The sequence below is a fragment of the Colius striatus genome, chromosome 7 (assembly GCF_028858725.1).
Source record: "Colius striatus isolate bColStr4 chromosome 7, bColStr4.1.hap1, whole genome shotgun sequence".
NCBI classification, from domain to species: Eukaryota; Metazoa; Chordata; class Aves; order Coliiformes; family Coliidae; genus Colius; species Colius striatus.
In genome coordinates this window covers 24742190-24766472 of record NC_084765.1, presented here as the reverse complement: position 1 = coordinate 24766472, position 24283 = coordinate 24742190, and the positions used below count along the sequence as shown (strand labels likewise).

The window sequence follows — 24283 nt, the reverse complement described above, 5'->3', positions numbered from 1 at the left end:
CTATACAGGAGTTCGAACCTCCTATTTTGATGTAGAAATTTACCTTCAGAGAATGTTAGGAATGAGATTATACTTGGGGGTTTTTTTGTTCTTAATACTAGTATCTGTAACATCTTTAAGTTGAGAAATTCCTTCTGAGTTACATGGAATTGATGTCTGAAAAGGGGCATCTCATACAGCATGTCTTCCTCAGTAAGGCTAATGATAAACAAGTAAATACCTATTAAAATAATGATTTCATTTTAAGTAGTTAGTGGTGAAGTCTGCCTAGCTTCTCACTTCTGTCCTAATCATTCAAAGCTAACGATGGATTGCTTGGTTTCATTGGAAGTAGTAATCAGCAGTGTGACGTCAATTCTGAAGGCTTTAGCAAGACATGGGACAATTTAGAAGTTAAGACAGAAAATAGCTCTGTGTTTCAGGCAACTGCAAACTGCAAGTACTGCAGTTAGTACTGCAATGAAGTTTTGTGTGAAATTTCATGCAGTTTTCCATGATTTGAGAAGGGACATGCACAGGCTTGGTTTCTAGATAATCTTTTCTTTGGAAACAATTTTTGTTTCATTAATTTGCCTTCATACGATAGAAATTCTGTGGAAAATATGAACTGATTTACTTAAAGTTTTGAAGAAGGAGACATTGAGTCTTGACTTCCTTTTCTTGCAGGATGGTGAAGATGAAGAAAATGAGAAAGGTATGTTAAAGTTTAATAGAGTTCAGAGGTCTTTAGTCTGGTAGAACAGGCTTTATATTGTAATATTCAATCTTTTGACTAATAACTAGACTTGTCTCCAGTACTAAGGATCAATTATCTCCTTATTAAGCTCAGTACCTGGAATCATTGTAGTCAGTGGATTTATTTCACTCCTAAGAGTTATTTTACTCTTAAGAGCTGATTACAGTACCTGTCAGTTACTGTGGTGGATATGTACTATAGTTGTAATACTATGATTCTTAGTAAATAAACTCCATAGTATTCAAGGACTCATGATTTTAGTATACGGTAAGTCTTGATGCTTCCAACTTGCACTGCAGTAACTGATGTGTACTGAAGTGATACACCTGTACATTGAAACTGAGCAACCAACAAATGTATGGACCATCACATGCTTGGCTTACTGTCACTTAGGAATACCGGTTGTATATAGGATGGTAAAACAAGTGTTTGGAAACATGTGGAGTGGCTACTTTTTTTTTAAGCTGTGCTCATTAGTCAAACTATAGAAGGAATGTAATGCATTTGGGCAAACAGACTTCCTGGACAGAAGTCTTAAGGATTCTGCATATTGTGGACTAAAAAGGACATGGAACACCATCACTTTACGCAAGATGGGAATAAACTCATGACTGAAGTTACAGGACAAAACTACAGACTCCATGTTTGAGGGACCTCATGGCTGAAGTGTCTCACCTGCGCAAATCCAAGAACACGGTTGGAGATGCCTCTGTGGGACTGAGATGGAAAATCTGCCCAGTGGATGAAGACTGAGAACCATTTGTCTACGAACTCTGGATAAAAGCTCCCTCCTCATTCTTCAGCGGCCTTGTACAACTAACTTGACTGCCAAACAACTCCTTGGAAAGGAAAAGCATGGAAGACCGACTGAAATTCTCCAAGACTGTAATTCTTTTGGATTTGGGAAGGTTAGAAGTCCTAGAACCAGGAAGAATCAGATGGATTAAATCAAACTGTGAACATCCAAAGCAACTGCTTTCTTCTGGAACGCTAAATCCTAAACTGGAAAATGGATACTTCTTATGAAGAACGGGTATCTCCAGGATGGAACCATATTCTCCCTGCTAATGTTTTGGTATATGTCTCTAGAAAATGTGTTTTGCCATGAAGAATAAGTGATCCCGGGTAAAGGATTTATATTTGTGTTAATACACCTTGTGTTTTTTTTAACCTTCCATCGGTGCTAATAACTGGCTTTGTATTTTCTAGGTCCTATTCTAGCTTATGCATATGAAATTGTTTAAACTTCTTGTTTTGCCATATTTATTCCTGTTAAATCCTCTTAGATAAAGCAGGTTCTGGTGATGGTACACAAGAAGTATCTAAACCTCTTCCTTCAGAAGAAAGCCTAGCTGAGGCTGATCACACGGCACACGAAGAGATGGAAGCTAACACCTCTGTGAAAGAAGCTGAGGATGATAACATATCGGTTACAATCCAGGCTGAAGATGCCATCACTCTGGATTTTGATGGTGATGACCTCCTAGAAACAGGTAAAAATGTGAAAATTACAGATTCTGAAGCAAGTAAGCCAAAGGATGGGCAGGATACCATTTCACAGAGCCTGGAGAAGGAAAGCAAGGACTATGAGATGACTGAGAACCATAAAGATGGTAAGAAGGAAGACTGCGTGAAGGGTGATCCCGTCAAGAAGGAAGCCAGAGAAAGTTCAAAGAAAGCAGAATCTGGAGACAAAGAAAAGGATACTTTGAAGAAAGGTCCCTCGTCTACTGGGGCCTCTGGTCAAGCAAAGAGGTTTGTTTTTCTATGTCAGTTCTTTACGATACTGAGTACCAGCATTCAATAAGATCACTCTACATTAAGGGGGTAGCAGCAAGAATCTTATAATTAGTATCCTATGCTCCTGCCTATAGATTTTTTTGACCGCCATAAGTTACTTTTTAAAATTCAAGATCTTCGTATAGACACTATGTCCTACTGATTGCATTGTCGAATGGTCAGCAGGTATTTGTGTTTTTTCAAATTGATGAGTTTTTTTTAAATGTCCTTGTGGTGATGGTAATGAACAGCTATCAGTTCTAAGAACACAAAATGAAGTCAAGTCCCCGTCCTGAAATCTGGAGAAGATTGCCATATGTCCACTGAATAGAGTTGTCAGAAAATCTAGATCTTCAGGCATCTTGGGGAAAAGCAGTGCAAGAATCCATAAGGGAATCATTTGTTCAAATATACAGTCTAGCCATTTTTTATTTTTTGAAATGTTAACTTGTCTATTAGTATTAGTATTATAAAATGCAGCACTTATCAAGTTACGTATTTTCAATTTTCTTCTGATCTTTTAATTTGCTTCTCTAGCTCTACTAAGGAATCTAAAGAAAGCAAGACAACATCAAAGGATGATAAAGGTAACTATTACAAATTAGGGTAGTATTGGCTTGAACTAAGTGCCTTCCTCTTTGAGAAATTGCTTACCATGTACTAAAAGTGGTTTACATGATTGAACTCATCCATTTGTGGTAAATTGTTAGAGACAAAACAGTCATTAGCTATATGCGTGTCTGCATTTTTTTTCCACCTTTTGCCAGATTCCTTGGAAGACCAAAAATGCTTATTCTAAAGACTCAGAGAAAATGCCTCCTTTTTCAAAATACTTTTGGGTGCAAACTCCACTTAACTTTTCCCAAATCTTCATTTTGATGAGGTTTTATTTTCAGATAAGCCTGCTGTAAATTACATACAATGGCTTGGGCTCATGTTATACTCAGAGCAGGCACAAAACCAATTTGCAAGTACTTAAATGTAATGACACTTATTTGGGTTTTTTTTTTTTGACAAGTTCTATCTCATTTGTAAATAAACTCTCAACCAAGTATTAACAGCTGAGATGCTAGCTAGCAAAATTGCACTTACAGCTGTGTAGTGCCTTAAAGTTGGACCTGTTTGTCTACCTTGGAGTTTCCATCTATTACCTTAAAACCCTGTGTTTTAAGGATGATCTTGAATTCAGAGTGGAGCTCAAGAGCATGTTAATGTCACCAGTTACACTGGTGCTTCATAGTTGAACAAATGCATTTGTATAAGCTCACGTGTCTCCTTATTTTGCCTGCTAGTCTGCCAAAAACCCTTGTCATAGAATCTCTTGCTTATCAGTAATGGGTGAATGGAACTTCACGTGATAAATACATTTATGAAGAGAAATTTTTGTGACAGGCATAATTCAGTCTTCTGTGGATGCATGTCATCTCATGATGGTTAGATGTTTCCCATGAAATTAAATGAAGGTACAAGCAGATCTGCTTTCATGGGGCATAAATGCTGATGATAATAGTAACTATCATAAGGCTGTCTTAAAGTATGTGGCTGAAGCCAGTATAGTGGCTCTTTAACGCTGTTTAATGATAGTCTAATCGCATCACGGTATATCAAAATACCTGGGATTTATCAAGATAATCCTAGTTTGATGATAGCTGAGATTTGTGGTCTTGTGCTTCTAGTTCATCTTAATCCGTTAAAAGAAGGAAAACTACACTTTTTCCTCAGGGTAGTTAAATTGCCTTTCCAAAGTCTGCACACCACCCGATTTTTCCAACTGTTCATGCAGAGATCCAGTTCTGGTGTCATCTGTATGACTGGCTGTGTTTTTAACATACTCAAAAGCAGTTCATACACTTACCAGCCAACAGTAACAAGATGAACTAAATTATGCAAGACTAAAAGATGTTGGGAGTAAGATTATGTGTATCTCTTGAGTTCCTAGTTTTTTGTTGTTTCAAAAATGGCTATTATATGGGAGGCAGCAGGTGTTGGTGTTTATGACATCATGTGATTATGGCTTTTCTTTAGTGTTCTGAGTATGCAGTACATCATTTTAGTGGGTTGCACACAGTTCTACATCCAGTATCTTTAAAAAGCTGCCCTGGATGGGGGGTAGATACTTCAAGAAGTTGTGGAAATTGACCCTATTATTCTGGAGGCAAGGATGAACAGAGTCTCCTCAGTTGATTTGTCTGCCACCTCTTTGGGAATGTGAGTAGTGTGAAGATGTACTGCTGAAAGACAGATGTTGCGTGCTAAAAAAATGTTCTCGAGTGGAAGTTAGTGATAAAAAGAGAACCTGAAGCTAAACATACACACCCAGATGGGTGGTAAAGCATGCCTTTAACAAAGAATTGTACGATTTTTCTGCCTCTGTCATTTGGGTATGAGTGAACCAAGCTGTTGATCTCAGTACATGGGTAAATGAATGAAATCTTATGGCATATATTTTTTTATATAGAAGTCTTTTCGAGAAAGGTAACCGGATAAACAGTTACTTAAAGGTAACAGGCTAAGTTTCTCTTTTCAGCAACAGTTTAGTTCAATATTCTCAGTACCTTTGTCACCTTAATTTTTTGGCTTTTCTGTAAAACTTGTTTCAGGAAGCGCAAGCAGTGTTAGTGGTAGCAGTGGAAGTTCAACTAGAAACCTGTGGGTTAGCGGACTGTCTTCCAACACAAAAGCTGCTGACTTGAAAAATCTCTTTGGCAAATACGGAAAGGTATTTCATGGGATGTGGCACCCTGTGTGTGAGGGGGGTGTGTGTGTCTTACACCTCTTTTGCTCAGTTAAAGACATTGAATGGTACTTGATTTATATAAAAGTTGGAGATTAAATATCTAACCAGTGTAATCTAAAAAAGCCCAACACTTTCAGCATGTAAAGTAAGCATGCCTACAGGAGGAACCATGTGTTAATTTCAGAAGAAATGTTGTTTCTTTTGCATCTGTCCTTATCTCAACAGGAAGTGTCATAAACGAATGAAATAACTGGTCAGGACTGGCTTTAAAAATTTGTGGTTTTTTAAATTAAGTTAAATGAGGATGGCTGTGGTTTTGTTTTTGTTTATCTTACGTTCACAGTTAAATACAATTGCTGTAAAAAAAATATGCTACCTGGTAAAATTTTAATATAAGCAGTCTTCATAGAACCTGCTGCTTTGGAAGACTGTTTTTAAACGTTCAGAGGGCTTATGATGAATGGGAAAAACAGGTTTTAAAGTGTGACAGTTAATCATAGAATGTTAGGATTTGGGAGGGACCAGAGATATAGTCCAACCCCCTGCTAAAGCAGGTCCACCTAGATCAGGTCACACCGGAACACATCCTCTGGAGGTTTTCAAAACCTGCCTGAAGGGGACTCTGCACCCTCCCTGGGCAGCCTGTACCAGGGCTCCCTCACCCTCAGAAGCAAAGTTTTTCCCTTAAGTTCAAGTGGAACTTTTTGTGTTCCAGCTTATGTTCATTACGCCTTGTCATACCGCAGAAAAAAGCGCAGCCCCATCCTCTTGACATACACCTCTTAAATACTTGTGTTACTGAGAACCACCCCCCCCAGTCTTCTCTAGGCTGAACAATCCCAGTTCCTGCAGTCTTTCCATCATAATAAAGATGCTCCAGTACCCTGATCATCCTTGTGACCCTCCCATGGACTCTCCACAGAAGTTTCTTATGTCTTCATGGGCTGGGGAGCCCAGAACTGGACACAGTACTCCAGATGAGGCCTCACCAGGGCAGAGTAGAGGGGGACAAGAATCTCCCTTGACCTGCTGGCCACTCTCTTGATGCATCGCAGGATACCATTGGCCTTCTTGGCCACAAGGGCACATTGCTGGCTCATATTTAGCTTATTATCAACTAGGACTCACAGGTCTCTCTCTGCAGAGCTGCTCTTCAGCAGGTCAACCCCCAGCCTGTACTGGTGCATGGGGTTGTTCCTTCCCAAATGCAGGACTCTGCACTTGTCCTTGTTGAACCTCATGAGATTCCTCTCTGCCCAGCTCTCAAGCCGGTCGAGATCCTGCTGAATGGCAGCACAGCCTTGTGGGGAATCAGCCAGTCCTCCCAGTTTGGTGCTATCACAGAATCTCAAGGGCTGGAAAGGACCTGTCCTCCACAAATGTTCAAAAATGATGGAGAGTTAGCAATAACATCAGCCAGCTCTCCTCAGCATCCATGGGTGCATCCCATCAGGACCCATAGATGTGTGCAGCTTGCGTAACAGGTCTCTAATCCCATCCTCATCCATCAATGGAAGGTCTCCATTCTTCAGACTGTCTCACTATTCTCCAGGGACTGCCTGAGGGCCAGCCTTGGCTGTAAGGACTGAAGCAAAGAGGCGTCTGGTAGCTCTCCCTTCTCTGCATCCTCTGTTACTAGGTCACTCTCCTTGTTCAGCAGTGGGTTCACATTCTCCCTAATCTTCCTTTTGCTGAAGATGTACCTGGAAAACCCCTTCCTGTTTTTCTGTACTTCACTTACCAGTTTAATTCCAAAAAGACTTCAGCCTTCCTGGTTGCACCCCTGCATGCTCTGGCAATGTTCCTGTACTCTTCGCAAGCAACCAAGCCCTTTTTCTACCATAGGGACTCTTTTAATGACTTAATGTATTATAACACGGGCTGGTTAAAGTAAGTCCATTTTTCTTGCATTTCGGTTTGATTTGATACTGATGTTCCACAGAACAATGCAGAATCCATAGAAGCTAAGCAGTCTCTCAAAACCAGGTTTTTGTTTCTTTTCTCAGTTTCTGAAAAGAGTCTCTGGTAACTGTCTGAATTCATAGTGTTTATATAATCCTGTGCCTTTATGACACTATTGCATCCTGGGAACTAGTTAGAACCTTAGCACTGTGAGTGTTGAGTGTGTGTAGTGATTATTGGATGTATGGGTTTTATAATGAATTTAGTAGGCAGTTTTATTTAAGGCCTTCACAAGTGTTGAAACCTAAGAGTACTTTTTGTTAAAACTTCCAATTCTTTGGCTTCTTTTGCTGAAAAGGTGCTTTGTACCTGTATTTACTTAGCTTCTCAGTCTTGAATTAATTTAATTTCTAAATTAGTATGCCATTACATGCTGCTAGAAAGATAAAATTGTTGCACTGGTGTATGCTCCGTGAAGAAGACTGGCTTCACGAGTTACAGAAATCCCAGCAAGGAGCAGGAACACAAAGCTTAAGTGCTTTCCTAAGAAGCAGGTGTCAAACAGCTCATTGCTTAATTGACACATTTGCTAGATGCCTTTGAAGAACTGACTCCTTATTAAGTTGCTACATTATACTGCTTATACCTTCCTGCCACTAATTGGCAGCTGCTGTCTTTTTTTGGTGGGGATTCGTCTATTAGAGGTGAACCCTCAGTGGTGTTCCCGTGAATTAATTTTGACAGTAACTGTGAAAAAGAAGTGTTTAGATAATGTATGTGAGGTTGTGACTGGTCAAACAGGACGTTAGTGTTAGTATACCTTGATGTGGAAGTTGGGATAAAGTTCTCAAAGCTGCAACTTACTGTGGAATGACACGCTCTGGAAACTGGGAATGCCAGTCTTTCTGGAGGAGTGGGTTTTGCCTTGCTGTTCAGTGGTTGTATTTAATTTTATTATATACTAGGGTAAAGATATTGCTGCAATCGCATTGCTTACTAGAAATGTGTCTCTCAAAGCTCAAATTTTACCTATTTATGTAGGTGCTTGGTGCAAAGGTGGTCACAAATGCACGAAGCCCAGGGGCAAAATGCTACGGCATAGTAACAATGTCTTCTAGTACAGAAGTGGCGAGATGTATTGCGCACCTGCATCGAACAGAGCTGCATGGACAACAAATTTCTGTTGAGAAAGTAGGTTTGATAAGATGAAAACTTTTCCCAAAATAGACCATCTTGTGCAAGTATCTGTGTTAACCTGTTTGTTTTTGGGAAAAAAACCCCACAGGTGAAAGGTGATCCCTCCAAAAAGGAGTTGAAGAAGGAAAGTGATGAGAAGTCTGGTTCAAGTAGAAGCACAGGAGATAAGAAGAGTACGTCAAGTGATAAAACCAGCAAGTAAGACATTTCACGTGTCTTCTGAAGTTGTGAAAATCCTTTAAGTTGAATTTTCCTGACTGCATTTGTGTGTTTCTTTCTTAACAAGAACTCCATCAACCAAAAAAGAAGAAAAGAAATCTGAGAAATCTGAAAAAAAAGAAAGTAAAGAAGCCAAGAAAACAGAAGGTAAAGATGAGAAGAGTGATAATGGAGCAAGTGGCCCTAATCAAGAATCCACTAAAAAAACTGAAGAAAAGAAAAGAATAAGTATGCCATATAGCCATGTTTCCTCCTGTTGAATCTGTGTGTCTGACTTGTTTTGGGGGGCATGTTCTTGCTCTTACCAGAAACCAGACAATTAAACACCTCGTCTTGTTTAGACTCCAGTAACACATATTACTCTGGAGCTGATGTAAAAGCTTCCATATTTTATACTACTACTTAAATACAGACATGCACTGGTATTCTGCATCTACCAGTAACAGTTCAATTTGGAGATTTAGAAGTTTCACTAAGGAAAATCTGTAGTAGGCAAATAGGGATGTGTGTGTTGTGTTAAACTTTTTCCTTTTTTTTCTTTCTCCCTCCTTCACTAGGTGGTAAAAGCCCAGGTCAAGTTGTAGTTTTAGACCAAACAAAAGGAGACCAAGGCCACACTAGGACAGTTAGAAGGGGAAGGTTTGATAAAGTAAGTATCTACAGATTTGATGCAATCTTTATCTGATTTGATACTACCTTACAGTTGATCTTTTCACTGAAGAGTCAATGAATTATCACAAACTATTAAGCTTAGATAGAAGCTTTGTGTGCTTTGGGATAGCGAAGTAGTTAATAATACTTGAACGTAGCATCCAGAAATCTCCCTAAATGAATGAGACTTCTGAAATAACCCTTGTAATCTCTATCTATAGCCACAGATATTGAGGAACAAAGAGCGTATTATTCAAGATAAAGTGAAATTCAGGGAATACAGGGGTAGAAAGGATATCTTGCCTTTTGAAAAGATGAAGGAACAGAGATTGCGAGAACACATGGTTCGATTGGAAAGAATACGACGAGCTGTTGAACTCCGAAGGTAGTAATTCAACTTTTTGCTAAAGGCTATTTTATACATTAATTGATCAGATACTATATTTAGAAATCTAATCAGAATGCATTCTATCAAGCCTTTTACTCAGATGTTAAAGTCTGGGACTCTACCTAACAGTATCTTTATTTGAATGAACGGCCTCCAAAATTGTATTTAATCTTTTAATAACTGTATGTACACACATAGCTTAGCGTTTGGTACAGGGGGGGTGTCTCTTCTAAGTGTTACTACATGCTGGTTTTCTTTTTGGAAAGATAAGAAGCTGACTAGATGTGGCCAAAAACAGTTTGGGCTCTTTTTTTGTGATTGTTTTTCAACAGAGCGCTGTTGTGTATCTAAACAACAAATGAAGCATAATACAGTCTTGACCCTTCAAATAAAAAGGCTAAATGACTACAGAGTTGTATTCTGCTGTCTTTGTATGGCCAAAAGCTTGCAAAGGACACTTAAATTACTTGTGACGTTAGCTGGATTTTCATAAACAAAGGAATGCCCAGCAAGTGTAATGCTTAAAGGAGAAAATGCTTTTCCTGCTTCTTATAAGCTGTGTTGTGGGAGGTTGGAAGAAAGCAAAATGAAGCTATTGACAAGTACATCGATCTCATGCAAATGTGAGCGGTCGAGGTCCTTCTGTCTTATTTTTGGACAGAAGACAAGAAGCCATTTTTTTGTTAGCTTGGAGAGAGGACAAGAGCCAAAATAACGTTTGTGATCCAAATTATATTCTTTGCTAAGCTGTTGTTACTGCCTGCCAGATGACAACACAGAAATAGGAATCCAGCATTAAATTCTGATTCTTGCTTTGACTTCTGCTAATGTCTGTTGTCTGCTTAAGTGGTTCTATAAAATAAGATAGAACCAGTTTGGCTGCTTGGGGCTAAAAGGAGTAGACTTCTGCTAACAGGACCTCTGTCAGAGCTTACTCTCAAATAGGTATTTTTCTAACATCCATGCATAAGGTGTATTTAATTTTGGATGAGACACTTTTTCAGATGAGCTCCTGCTACCTCTTTTTTTGTTTTTCTTTAGGCGAAGAGAAATCGCTGAGAGGGAGCGTCGTGAGCGAGAGCGCATCCGCATCATGCACGAGCGAGAAGAGTGCTTACAGAGAGAGAGGGAGCGGCTGGAAATTGAAAGGCAGAAACTGGAGAGGGAAAGGATGGAACGAGAGCGCTTGGAAAGAGAGCGTGTCCGTATTGAACAGGTGTGCAGATTTGTATTTTAGATTGTGGTGCAAGATCATTTTGGAGTATGAACCCAGTTTGCACTTGCAGTGAATTTCTCTCTTCACCCTTCCACCCAGACCACAGCAGAACTCAACTAAACATTACATAATCCACAATGTACTGCAGCAGTAATCTTTCTCTTGTGACTAATACAATGGCAAATTCTTGCTGCTGGTTTATATGGTGGACTGTATGATTCAGTCTCTAAAACTGAAGTGCAGCAGATTACATTGCCCCTACTAGTCTTCCATAATTTGACTAGTTTTTTTTTCTAGAGACTGTCACTGCAAACTTATTGAGACATATTTCCGAGTAACAAATACAGTGGCAGTAGAAGACATATTTCTGTCTAGCAGCCAATACCTTCTCCGGATCTATTACCTACTTCTTTATTGAGAAGTACTTCTTACACTCTTTAATCTTAGTTGCTATCTAAGGATGTATTATATCAGATAGTTTTCTATTAAAGGCTATCAAGTATTAATTCCTTCTTGCAAACAGTTCTATAGGTCTCTGCTATAAAGAGCTGTTTGTGTGTTGTGTTTATTCACCCTTCTCTTTCATGGTAGGAACGTCGAAAAGAAGCGGAACGTATTGCTCGTGAAAGGGAGGAACTGCGGCGGCAACAGCAGCAGCTTCGGTATGAACAGGAAAAGAGGAATTCTTTGAAACGTCCACGTGATGTAGATCACAGGTAATCTCATTGTCAAACAATTGTTTCACAGTGCTTAGTAAAAAAAACTACCAACCTTGTCAGACTCAAAAACGCATTTGTATGTGAAACAAACATTCACAGAAGAACTGTACTTCTGGTGTTTCTTTGGCTTTGCCATCAGTTTATACCAAGCCTAAGTGTGGAATGTGCCATTTCTGTAGGAGAGAGTTTTTGAGATAAGAGAATAATCCCATGAATTAGTTCTTATTGTACAAAAAGAGCATTCTCATTTTCTGAGAAAAGCTGTTCCTCTGCCTTCATGGTTGGAATTTCTAGCTTCTACTTAAAGAATTTGTGTTTCTGGTAAATGGGTGGTTCAGGAAGCCAACGGGATGGCTTTTAGTTTTCACTGGGTCTGGTGTTACCTGTCATTTTTTCTTCGAGCCGTGTGAACTGGCTTTGAACTTTATTTGATTATAAGAAATATATTTGACTGAGACCTGAGCTTTAAAATTGCCATATCAGTGGTAGAATGGAAGCCAAATGTAAGTTGTCATAGCAGGTACAGCAGCAGAACACAATGTCTCTTCATTAGAGGAATAATAGCAGCTTCAGTTTTCAAGGCTACTGATTATACACCTTAATATCTCACATGCTTATCATAGAGACCGTACCTAAATGTTTCCATGAAGCAAGGCTGTGAGGCTTCCTGTGCCGTTCTTTCCCGAGGACAGTGGTGTGATTTGTCTGTTGTGTATGTGTGTGGTTGGGGGATTTTTATTTTGTTTCCCCCCAGAGGACAGTTTGTTGTTTTTTTCCAGAAGACTGTTTTCAAGGCAAAATTTTGCTACTGTGATACTTTTGTTGGGGTTCTGTTTGTTTTTAAAGCAGCCCAACATGCTATACTATTGCTTAGGTTTTATTACATGTTCATTGGTATTTTGTCTCTTTATTTTGCACTTTTTTTTTTTAAAAGAGTCTGCCTCAGTGGCTTTCTGAAAGCCAAATATCTTTAGAACAGACAACTGACTCCTAATGATATTGCTGCATATTAGGCCTTGATTTTGATACATGTAACTGATGAGAGTTCGTTTGTTTTGCTTAAAGGAGAGATGATCCGTACTGGAATGAGAATAAGAAGATGGCTCTTGATACAGATGCACGTTTTAGTCATGGTTCAGATTACGGTCGCCAGCAGAACAGGTTTAATGATTTTGATCACAGAGAACGGGGACGATATCCAGAAGGTTCTTCTGTTCCCTCATCTTCTTTTGATAGGTGAGTTTAGATAACAAGGCAGGTATTTCCCTGTCAACATCTCTCTGGATTTCACTCTTAAATGTTCAAAATATAAAGTGGTCCTAAAGGCTTTGTACAGTTCCAATGCAGTAGAATTGCAGTAGTGTTCCCAAATTTCTTGTCTTCAGGGTTGGCTGTTTATATCCTGGAATCCAGTCCACTTTTCTCTGAGCACTCTAATTAGCTGCCTGGTTGTCTCTTTTGGGTGACACGTCACAAGAATTCTTTGAATTACTCCTCTCTCGCTCCTAGCCATAAGAGGGTTCCAATGGCTTGGATCTGTCCTACTTGGTAACTTACCTCCTTAAGAAGCAACGCTAAAACAAAATGATTTAATGAGAGTGAAAAGCTTTACTTGCACCAGTCTCATTCTCATGATCTGTGCGACTGTACAGTAAATGCTGGTTCTAGCTCCAACTTCATGTTTCCATTAAACGTCTCCAATAACCAATTACCAAGTTAAGACCACATAATTGTGGGTTCTGCACTTAGGCTTTTATGCTACAGTGAACTAGAATTATGTTTTCTAGCTGACTTCAGAAATCTAGCCTTCCCTCTGCTTCATAGTACACAAAACTGTTTCAGTTACACTGACTAAAATGTGAAATGCATAAGGAAATGTTACACTGGCTGTAAGAACTCAAGCTCAAAACGTAGGAAGTAAATAGAATTCGAGGTGGGAACAATCTTTGGAGACATGTACTACATCTGTAGTAATACACATGTCATCTAAAGATGAATAATGTTTTTATGTACTCAACGAGTGCTTATGTGTGCAGAGAAATGGGAAAAGTGGAGACAAGCAAATGATTTTTCCTACTTTAACAACTTAGGCGAGAACGTTTTGTAAACCAAGGTGAAGCAAAAAAGACTCGTCCAACAGCACGGAGGGAAGAGCCAGGGTTTGAGAGGTATCCTAAGAACTTCAGTGACTCCAGAAGAAATGAACCACCTCAACCAAGAAGTGAACTTCGAGATACAGACAGACGAGAAGTGCGAGGAGACAGAGACGAAAGAAGAACAGTGATAATTCATGACAGACCTGAAATGCCACATGGTCGACATCCAAGAGAGACTGGTTCAAATCCACCCAGGCAAGCAAGTTGGAAGAGCGAGGGAAGCATAAGCACGGACAAACGGGATGGCAGGTAAATTTGCTGGCTAACCAACAGACTAGTGAAGGTACTGGTTCTTGTAGGATTCATCCATAAGAGCAAGTCCTCTTTACATGTCAGCTCTTGAGAGAACAGGCCTCCCTCCTGAAGACTTGGCAGTTGCTTTCCAAAAGCATAAAAATTGCACCTGAGTTGTCACATATGCTAAACCTCACCTGTAAACTTGATGCTGACTCCCAGCAGTCTGTCCTTAATCATGTGTAGTAATGTATAGGAGGGAGGCTTTTGTGCAAGAATGCAGATGTAAACAAATAAACACGTAAGCTTTCATTATTGAGAGCCACCTAGACCTAAAAGAATGTTTCTTAGAAGAAAACTGTAAGTTGCTAGGAACCTGAAAAACCAGAAGGGATCTTTGAAGTCTTCATGTGCTTTGGTTTGGTACCAATTCTGTTATAATGAAACCGAGATTTTGATAAAAGCAACTTTTACAGAGGCGAGAGGCCAGAGCGGTCGGGACGAGAAGTGTCTGGGCACGTGAGGGGAGCCCCGCCGGGCAGCCGCGGCAGCGCTGCCGCCTACGGCAGCAGGGACGCGGAGCGGGGTGTCATGGGAGAGCGAGGCGGAGCACAAGTGAGTCACCTTTGTCTGGGTGCAGGAGGGGGGCACTGGGAAATGCAGGCTCATGTGGGAAAAATGACCATATATATTTCACATAAACAGCCAGATTGTTTGCTATATGGTTTCAAGTCAGTTTTCTTTATTTTAAAGGTGGTTGGTTGTTTTTTAGAAGCCAGAGAATGGCAGAAAACATCATTCTTTCTCTGTCTAGCATCTGTCAGGTAGATCAGAACCACACCTGGATGAGTTGCTGATGAGGTTTTTGAGAAGTTGTTGTCATCCTAGGTTTTGAGTCCTAACTTACACTGCTAGTGCAGTTTCTCACCGCAATCTGTCATGTGCTATGGAGAGAAAAACCTTCTGTGAGACTTACCTTTAAAGCTTACAGACTAAATTGCTACTAGTTCCTGAAGCATTTAAAAGAAATGTTTGTTTTTGTTAGGTGTCTGGCGCATGCTTGTCAGTGACTTTCTGAGGTCAGGGCAGAATTGGCAGTGAAGTATGAGTTGATGGAGCTTCACTCCCTCTGCACCCACACAGTCATTGCAAATCAGTTTCTTCTTGTTATCTACAGTTCTTTTTAACAGGACTTTTCTAAGCATGGGCTAGCTGCTTATGGACAGAAATCCTAGAAGATGACTGTCTCTTGTTTATTATATACATAAGCTTAACTTTCTTGAAAAGCTCATTTCCTGTTGATAATGAGATACACCTCCCTTCCATTCTGAACATGACTTCTCACTTTTTTGCTAGCACTATAATGAGGACAGACATGTTGTCGAACGCCATAGCCGTGAAACTGGACCAAGAAAAGAATGGCATGGGCCTAGTTCTCAAGGAAGTGGGTATCATGATACAAGGAGAATGGGAGATGGCCGTGGCGGGGGTGGCATGATGTCTTCACATACAAGGTACAAAAACTACTCCTTCCTCTCAGCTCCCTACTGAGCTCTTAAAGCTTTGGTTATGCTTAGGAAGTGTAAGAGGCTCAGTGCAAGTAGTATTGCTTTCTGTGGATGGGCTGGTGCCACACAACATAGAAGCCCACCTTCCCCTGCCAGCACATGCTCCCCCCCGCACTGCCCTATTGCTAGTGGCCTTATGTTGTGCTGCACGGGAGCAAGGGACTTGTGGCAGTCTCTTTCCTTGCATGGTTTCAAGTCTCTCTTGCAACTTAAACTTTAACAGTTGAATGATAGGAGAAGTAACAATGTTCTTGTACACAAAGAGTTTCAGCTACTTACCATAACTTAACACTTTTTTAAAACCTTTGTTTCCAGTAACTCCTCACCAATTAATAGAGTTGTACAGATCACAGGCAATTCCATGCAGAGGGGAAGTGGCTCAGGATTTAAGCCATTTAAAAGTGGACCTCCACGAAGATTCTAAGATCTACAGCTGCTTGGTTTCAAGATAACTTATTGAAATCTCTTGTAAAATTTCTCTGATTAAAAACAGGAAATCTTGTCTGGAAATCCTGGTTAAATTTTTTTAATTTAACATGATTACTTTCCTCTCAATTTTGGAGGCATTTTAATAGTTACGTTGTAATTTTGGATAGTTTTTGTGTATCTTTGATAAGCATTTTTCCCTGAGGCAACAGAGCTCTGTAAAAAACAAATTGGAACCAAAATATTTGTTAAAACTGTATAAAAGAATAGTTTGCAGCTGCGTGCTAGTAGTTTGATTTACCACCATTAGCTCCGTGGTGTCATGCTTTAAAGTTAGCTACTTACCACAACATACACAACTATAACCTCCATTTGGAAGGTTGTCCAGGCTATTATCTCTGCTTTCTAATTTGTAGAGAAATAAGATTGTTCTTTCATTACTGGGTATTATGTAACCTATTTTTGCAGAAGGTACTGTTACATTGAGTGCATTTATGTGTATTCTTGCAAATGTATTCTTTTGAAATAAACCTTCATATTCTGTAGAGCTTCTACTAAGTCTTTGAAACAGTCTTTGGGGAAGGAAGACAATTAAACAGATCTGTTGTTATAGCAAATCAAAAACGTGGGTGCCAATTCGCTTGCAACTAAAACTTCCTTAATTGTCTCCTTCGCTGTTATGGAATAGAAGCGCATTTGATAGCCCAGGAAAGATCAGTGCCAGAAAATACAGAAACACTCATGGGAGGCCTGAACAAAAAATTTTACAGTTTGCTCTTCACGTTTAGCAGAACGTTGATACAGCTGGTTTTTAAACTGGACTACCACAAATACATTTTGCTTATAGTGGTTGAGGAGGGAATTCTCCACCTGCAGTCTTCTTCAGGTACAGCTACACCTGCATGTTGTCTCACACAAAACACCTCTTAAAACACCCGTTTAAAGCTTTTGGCTTTAACAGTGAATAGCCTGTCAGATGTTTCTTGACCTAACTTGCAGTATTGGGTAGTCAGTCATTTGTTGGGTAGAACGCATCCATTCTCCAGTCAGGGCAAGGATATAGTTACGATACTGGTTTTTAGTAAGCTAAAAAAAAAAAGGCAAATGTAATCCCCTACAGGGCAGGGCTTTACCAAATTGGATAGTTACAGGCATGGACAGAGGACCTTGCTCAGGAAGAAGAGCTTATGAAGTAGTATTTAAATAAGAGCTGGAAGCTTTTACTGGTCCAGATTGTCTTTTGAAGTGTGATGTGAGAAATTTTAAGGCAAAAGCCAGTAAGTACATGGATCTTTGCCACCCTCAGTTAGTCTGCTGTGTGGAAGAAGGGCTAAGTAGCTGCTGCAGCCTTCCAGAGGAATTAGGTAGTGGTAAACAGGTTAAACTAAACGGTTTTTGCGTCAGTAGCCTTTTGGGAAAGATGGAAGGAGAAGAAAACCTGGTAGAACAGCTTTTTCTATAGTTAATCTTTTGTAAGTATTCACAACTGACAAATATTTAAAGAAAACACTATCGGCAAGGGTGTCAGGACACATTTCTCTAGTAACTTACCTTTTTGCATTTAATACATCTCTGTTGTTGAATTCTGCAAAGAAAAATCTTAAGAAGTTCAGTACACTGAGGGGTTGTTTTTTGGCAGGAATTTCCAAGAGAAGGTAGAAGTTAAAAGTGTATTTTAAAAAGTACATCTCCATCTGGCTGCAGTGGGTGCTTTGTTAGGTGTGAGTGACAATGCACCCAAAAAAATACTTGCTGTGAGGTGCGGTGGTGGCCAATGGATCAAATGGGAAATAGAAGTTTATAACCTTTAATGACAAATGCAACTCAGCTATACTGAGTCACAAAAATAAAACTTCAGATGTGACGGGATATCTTGCCTGCAGCTGTGCACTCCAGCTGTTAAAGGTCTGATGAATATTTCCTCATGTTTTGCTTAAATGAAAGTGTGATTGTGTGTATGTAGCTATTTCACTTAAAATACTGAAACAAACTAGACTGAGTGAGGTGGGGGGAAGGTAATTGAAAACACATTGCCACAAGCTTTGAATGTATCAAAGGGGCAGCAGAAGTCTCACCCTTTTCCAGACTGAGCTTTTTTTAAATTATTAGAATTTCATCCAACCTTTAGTATTAAAAAAGAACTTAAATACCTAAATGAAGTGTTTATTTAAATTTGCTCATTTAAATTTATTTACATACAATGAATTTCAGCAGATTGTTAACCAAAATAAATCTTAATAGGGTGAAGGCCTTAAACCAGAGAGGCTGACAACTAGACACACTTCTTAAACGGTAACAGAAGTTAACGAGTTTTCTTTTGTGGTACACAAACAAAATGGGGCATTGAGATACAGAACTGGACTTCTGTGAAAATTAGTTAAGTGCTCAAAATTATTTTAACAGTGTACAAGGAAAATGTTGTTTCCTTATAGTCTTTAAAAACATTAATACAATACAAACAATTAAGGCTTTTAAAATGCAAAACATTCAGTAGTTGAACTCTTAAAAGCTATTACAACATTGGATAATGGTGCAACGGTGTGAGGGAAAGGATTTCAGTCACAGACATGGGTACAAACAAGACTGCATGACCAGAGTTAACGGTGTCATGCACCTCTAAAATACAACTGTTAAAAAATTAACTTCTCCTCGTTCTCGGTAAATCTCCAGGAGCTTGCATTAGCTTTTAGTTTTGCATTCCCTTTTAAAATTAGACTTAGACATCAAGGTAAAACCTTAGGTAGTTAACAGACTCACACCTCAATGCCTGCCTTACAGCAATTGCACAACTCTGGTGGGTTGAAGCCTGGCATCTTGAAGACATTACTCATCTGAAAGTCTTCTGTAACTATTCTAAAATACAGAGTTGGTGGGTTGTTTTCAAAATGATTTTATTGTAAAAGGACCCAGTCAATACAGTTACTATACTAACAAATATGTGACGGAACACAGGAGAGCTGGGGGCAGCTGCTGTAGGAGTACTTTTTGTATGTTTTGCCTATAGTTTAATAAGCTTACACATACATATAAAAGGTGATTATCAAAAGTTAATACAAATAATAGCTATGCATCTATGGAGCAGATAAAGGATTAATCAAGAATTATTTAGGAAAACTTTGATACAAACTTCTTTCACTAAAAGCCGTAATATGAAAGATAAACCAAAACCCTGTCATTTAACATTAAAGCTCTATCAGGTTAGGGAAAGGGAACTGATGACAGGTTTATTAACGCCCTGGTAAAGACAGTAGCTCTACGGTGTTAACATTTGGTGACTTTAATAACTACTGAGCAAGTAGCAAAAGGTTTAAGACTCTCTGTGGGACAGGACAGGACACTCAATACTTTGTATAGTTCTAGATACCACTATCACATTTTTTAAGGACTTGGAAGCAGTGATTATACACTGCAAAAATATAGGGGAAAAAATCGTTTCATGAGTAACCAAGTATGTCCAATACACCCTGATAGCAACCTGGGGGAAGCACTAAGTGTTTTCTTATTGCAAGTACAGACTGTATCAAAACCACAGTCTGTCTGTCTTAATGAATGTCTGGAATTGTGTGATGAGTCTCATGTGAAGTCACTGGTGTTACATTATGTTTAAGTTATCAAAACACGGGGAAAGCATGTGCTACAACAGATTTTTCTCTCTTGAAATCCTTGCACCTACGGTCACTTTTTTTAATGGGTTCTCCAAGGTTATTTTGACTTGCCAGCCTCAAAGAGAAAGCATGTTAGAAATCCAGGCATCCAGGTGTACACTGAGTACATGAAATGCAAACATGTAATTACTGCAACCATGCATGAGAAAATAATGCAAATTCTGAATTACTAAAGGCTGTTTAAAAATTCACAATCAGGTTCCTGGGGTCACTGTATCTAGCTGCAGTGGTCTTAAAGACAACCAGCTTTCCCAGAAGGAGGATTTGATTTCCATAGCAGTAACTTTTTTCTGTAGTAAATACAACTCAATTGTAGTCTACCACAACTGCAACTGGCCAAAACCCCAATACTGTCCTTTCCTCACCACACATAGAACCTACTTTCAATCTGAAGGACTTCACTAAAACTCAATGATAAACAAAACCAGGAATTAATATAAAATAGCTCCTTTTGGCTAATCTGCAATAACAAAAGGCTAAATTCAAGAGGCTGGTTGATGCCCTGACACCAAAATCCTGAAGAGAAAACAAATTTCCATTGGAAATAGGTGTAACATGGTGGAAAGCTAGCAGAGCTGAGGACACGGTTCAGTTCAAAGTTGAGAGAGTTGTGGGGCTTTTTCTCTAAAAATAGGCAGGATAATCTAACATTAGCTTTCCTCTTAAGGTAGGAAGAGCACAGATTAAACATTATTTGGTCTGACATTTTTTTAAAAGAATAGCACTGGTAATCAGCTTCCTCTCTACCCTTTGTCCAGGCTTTTGTTTCAGCGGTTTCTCCCAGCCCTCCACCTGCACAGCTGATACCTGCTGGTAATTAACTATGAAAAATTTCAGTAGAATACGAAACTGGCTTGTGTAAGACTATGCTGTTGTGTCCTGTTCCTCCTCACGGCTGTATCTGGTAGAATTAAGTTGTTCTGGATAGATATTTAATAAAAAAACAATCTAGGACAAGTGTGGAGTATTGCAGAACTGCTCTGGAAGCTGGAAAGGATCCCAACATGCATCCAGCCACACTAATAGCTGTCAGAGAGCCCTGCCCTGTTGGCTAATGTCAGGCACAGGAGACCATCGTTTGCTACCGATGAGGTGGTTTGTTAGTTAAAAACAGTGTCCCTAGCATCTGTAGCTAAACACAACATTGTCAAACAGAATCAAACATTAAGGTGGTTTTTTTTAACACTAGTGTTCTGTATAGACAAACCACAAGACAAGAAAAACACTGTGTCAAATCATGACATCTCTAAAGAATGCATAAAAGTTTCTGAAATTTCCCAAGACTGAAAAAGACGGTTGCTACAAAGGACGTATTTCAAGGTAGTTTCAAAATCTATTAGGAAAACTGTCATCTAATTTTCGGTATTTCTTTCACAGAAAGTAAGTGCATTTATAGAATGGGCAGGAGTAATCATGCTAGCTTGATTAGAGCTGGCACATCTAATTAATTCCAACATGGACTTCATGATGAGCTGTACTTGGAATTCATAACATTGCAGGGAGAACTCTGGATCGTCATGTCCTCAGTATTCAAACTCTTAGCATTAGCTAGGTAAAGATGGCACGGTTATGTCTGGTTAAGCTGCATTGTCTTGCTCAGCTGCAGAATTTAAGGTAGAAATTGGGGCACCAAATCAGGCGGCCTTTCAGCAGTAGCTGCCTAATGTGGCTGATGGTGGGAAACTCCTGCCTATTCTGTATTCACAGAGATGAATGTTTTGGCAATGGTAAAAAGCTTTAGTTAGAGTTTTCCTTTCAGTGTTCTACAGCTCTTGATAACTGTCAAGACTGATTCTGTCAGTGTCATTTCCATGATTGAAGGTAGAAGCATCAGTATCTGACTGCTCAGCAGTGTTTATTAGATTACAAGCTAAAACATTAACTCATCAGCTCCACAGACTGGACCACATAAGCAAACCTTAAGAAAAAGCACTCAAAAAGAAGTATTAATGACTAGATAGTACCAGTACATATCAAGGGGAAAAAAAGTTACCTGTTTTCATATTGTTATTTTGGAGGCTTCCAAAACAAGAGATAATGAAAGCCAAGGACGTACCACTTAGCCCACTAAAGCCACTGACACCCTGGTGTTTCTTCTGCCTGCAGTTTCGACCCTTTCCTTGGCACATGCCAGTGCAGCAGAACAAAAGGCAACAGGTTTCAGGTAAAATACCAGATATCCCAGCTTCTTCTGAAACACACTTGGGAGCTAAAGCTAGGCTAAGCTATGTCAGGTGAAGCTTTCAAGACTACTTGGCACAATCTTAACTTTGTAAAATTAACAGCTTAAATGCCAGTCTTAGAGGAAGATGGTCAGTGCTGGTTTTACTAACAGCTTCGACCAGCCAAGAGAACATGAACTTCAAGTGAGATGAAGTAGCACATGACTTCATCCAGCTCTGTGATGGAGAATCTAACTTCTTTGCGCTAAAGTCAGCATCTCAGGAAACGCTGGTTGGGAGATCACCTGCCATGCTTGAGTTTCACAGTAGCTGTTAAGCTAGATGGGACATGAACTGAAATTGAGTCAGCACTGTTAAGCTAGATGGGACATGAACTGAAATTGAGTCAGCACTAAAGGACAGTTCTCAAGAGATTGATTAGTAAGAAATATAAAACTGAAATGAGTTTGTGCCCCTGTCCACAGGAGGACATAGAGATCCCAAGATCTGTGTATGTTTGGCTTAGTGTTTGACTGTATCAATCATATTTCACTCACTTTTGACCCCAGGAAGAGCATCAGCCACATCACCACCTCCTGATTCCTTAAATGTCTCAGCTAGTGATGAAAGCACTTATTTCATGTTTCATCAACAGATGCTTTTATTTCACCCTAGTTACATTACTGTGTAAGCATATAGTCTTTGGGGAAGCTTTTCAGTTAATTTGAGGACTACAGTGTACCTGAACTGTTCCCTAAGGATTTCGCAAACCTAACAACATTTCATTGATTTTTTTTCTATGTTGTCCACATAGAAGTAAACAAGGGATCTTGACTCCAAAGATCCTAGGTTCAAAAAACAAGGAATTGCTTATCTTAGCACATGAAGCTTCTCTGTGAGCACAAGCAATCCTACAAGCCAAAAACAGGAACCGTAAAAACGGTGAAGAACTTCCAGGTTTCAGCAGGTTCTCTAGAACTACCTCCCCAGAAAGAGAGCTCACAGCAACAGAACTGACATACTGACCACAGCTGAACAGGAGACTGCAATTTAATAAAAATATTTTGAGTTATCAGAGGGTCAGAACAGATAAGTCTTGACCTAGAAGCATTATGAGAGCCAAGAACTGTGTACAGGGACAGATAATGCCAAGCCACTATGAAATAAGCATGCTGGTCACGACCTATGTGAGCAGATTCGGCTACAGCATGCTAAGCTACAGCTATTTATGTCTAAAGTAACAGCAAAATTATGGACACCAAGGGGTGGTACAGGCACATTTATGCTCCAGCCTGTCCTTCCTCCTCAGCATTTCCCTACAGCACTTTTTCTCCATGACAGCAGATGACGGTTGAGCTTAAATGCATGCTTTTCTATTGTTAAGAACAAGCTGTGAACAAGAAGGAGCCATATGGAAACACTATGGAAGCTAACATCAGACAAGAGTTCTGGGTAAATGATTTTGTATGAAAAAGTATCATTCATCTCACCAAATTTTCCCACTCCAAACACTACTAACAGTCTATTGCTAGTTACGCTTAAAAAGTAACTGCACTACATCGAAAGATCAAACACCTATATTTAAGTTCCTGCATGTGGCATTTGCTATCATTGGACTACATAAACATTTCTCTTGTTACCAAGGTCTTGTTATCATCACATAGATGGAATAAATGGGAGCATTATATTGTAACCCAACTAAGGCTTTCTATTTTTGCTGTTCTGATATGCCTTCTAGTGAGGATACTGCATCAATTCACCGCATTTCCTGAGTCAGCTCCTGTTTAAGGTTAGAACCTTTAACAAAAATCTATTTTATAAAAAATAAATACAGCTTTTAATTCAGTATGTTGTGTTTTGAGTTGTACTTTGCATCAACTTCAGCAATTGACTATTATAAGCATCCTAATGGTGAGAAAGCAGATCTAAGCTATGAGCTACCTTGGGGCTACAGATGGATTGTAGCAGGAAAGAAGGTTCCGTAACATCAGCTTCATCATTTACTTCATTATTTCCTGCTGAATACACCAAGAGATTCCATTTCAAGAACTCAAATTGCCTTTTATTATATACTGGAAAGTGTTTTCAAGAACTTGTATACACAAGTTGGAAGAAACATTCAACAAAAAGGTGAAATAGCAAAGAAGGGTCAAGAGTGACTGGCAATCCAATGCAAGTGTACACAGAGGAGCATATGCTTCATTTCTAGCTTGTGTGCCTGTGGTCCACAAGAAGAGCTCTGTAAAGACCATTTGAACACATACTTTATTGTACTAACTAGATGGATAGCTACAAAATATTTTTTTTTGCATTGTGTTTAAGTTTTCAGGATTGGTAATTCCATCCTCTGGTGCTACAGTCTTCCTTTGGATCTACTTTGTTGGGTTGCAGATTCCATGAGTGTCACACGAAAAGTGGTATATTTCAGCATTTCCAAAGTGCTGCTTAGAAAAAGATTTCTCACTATGGCAGTGCTCAATTTTCTTACTAATTTTAAGAAGACTTGTATTTAGTTTTTTTATTTCAGA

The 24283-nt window shown here is 39.3% G+C and overlaps 1 protein-coding gene across 2 annotated transcripts in view; it reads left to right on the top strand.

Moving 5' to 3' along the window:
- SLTM (SAFB like transcription modulator) overlaps positions 1–16664 on the top strand; it is a 28311-nt gene extending 11647 nt beyond the window's left edge. The window contains exons 6-21 of one of the 2 annotated variants that reach the window (XM_062000301.1): positions 667–694; positions 2023–2491; positions 3053–3102; positions 5116–5234; positions 8196–8345; positions 8440–8549; positions 8638–8798; positions 9128–9219; positions 9443–9606; positions 10651–10825; positions 11417–11541; positions 12610–12780; positions 13635–13949; positions 14411–14549; positions 15291–15448; positions 15818–16664. In XM_062000301.1, coding sequence (XP_061856285.1) covers positions 667–694; positions 2023–2491; positions 3053–3102; positions 5116–5234; positions 8196–8345; positions 8440–8549; positions 8638–8798; positions 9128–9219; positions 9443–9606; positions 10651–10825; positions 11417–11541; positions 12610–12780; positions 13635–13949; positions 14411–14549; positions 15291–15448; positions 15818–15926 — 2535 coding nt within the window. In that variant the 3' untranslated portion in view covers positions 15927–16664. The remainder of the gene's footprint in view (positions 1–666; positions 695–2022; positions 2492–3052; positions 3103–5115; positions 5235–8195; positions 8346–8439; positions 8550–8637; positions 8799–9127; positions 9220–9442; positions 9607–10650; positions 10826–11416; positions 11542–12609; positions 12781–13634; positions 13950–14410; positions 14550–15290; positions 15449–15817) is intronic. The other variant, XM_062000302.1, reaches the window with a different exon arrangement.
- Positions 16665–24283: the final 7619 nt, after the last annotated feature.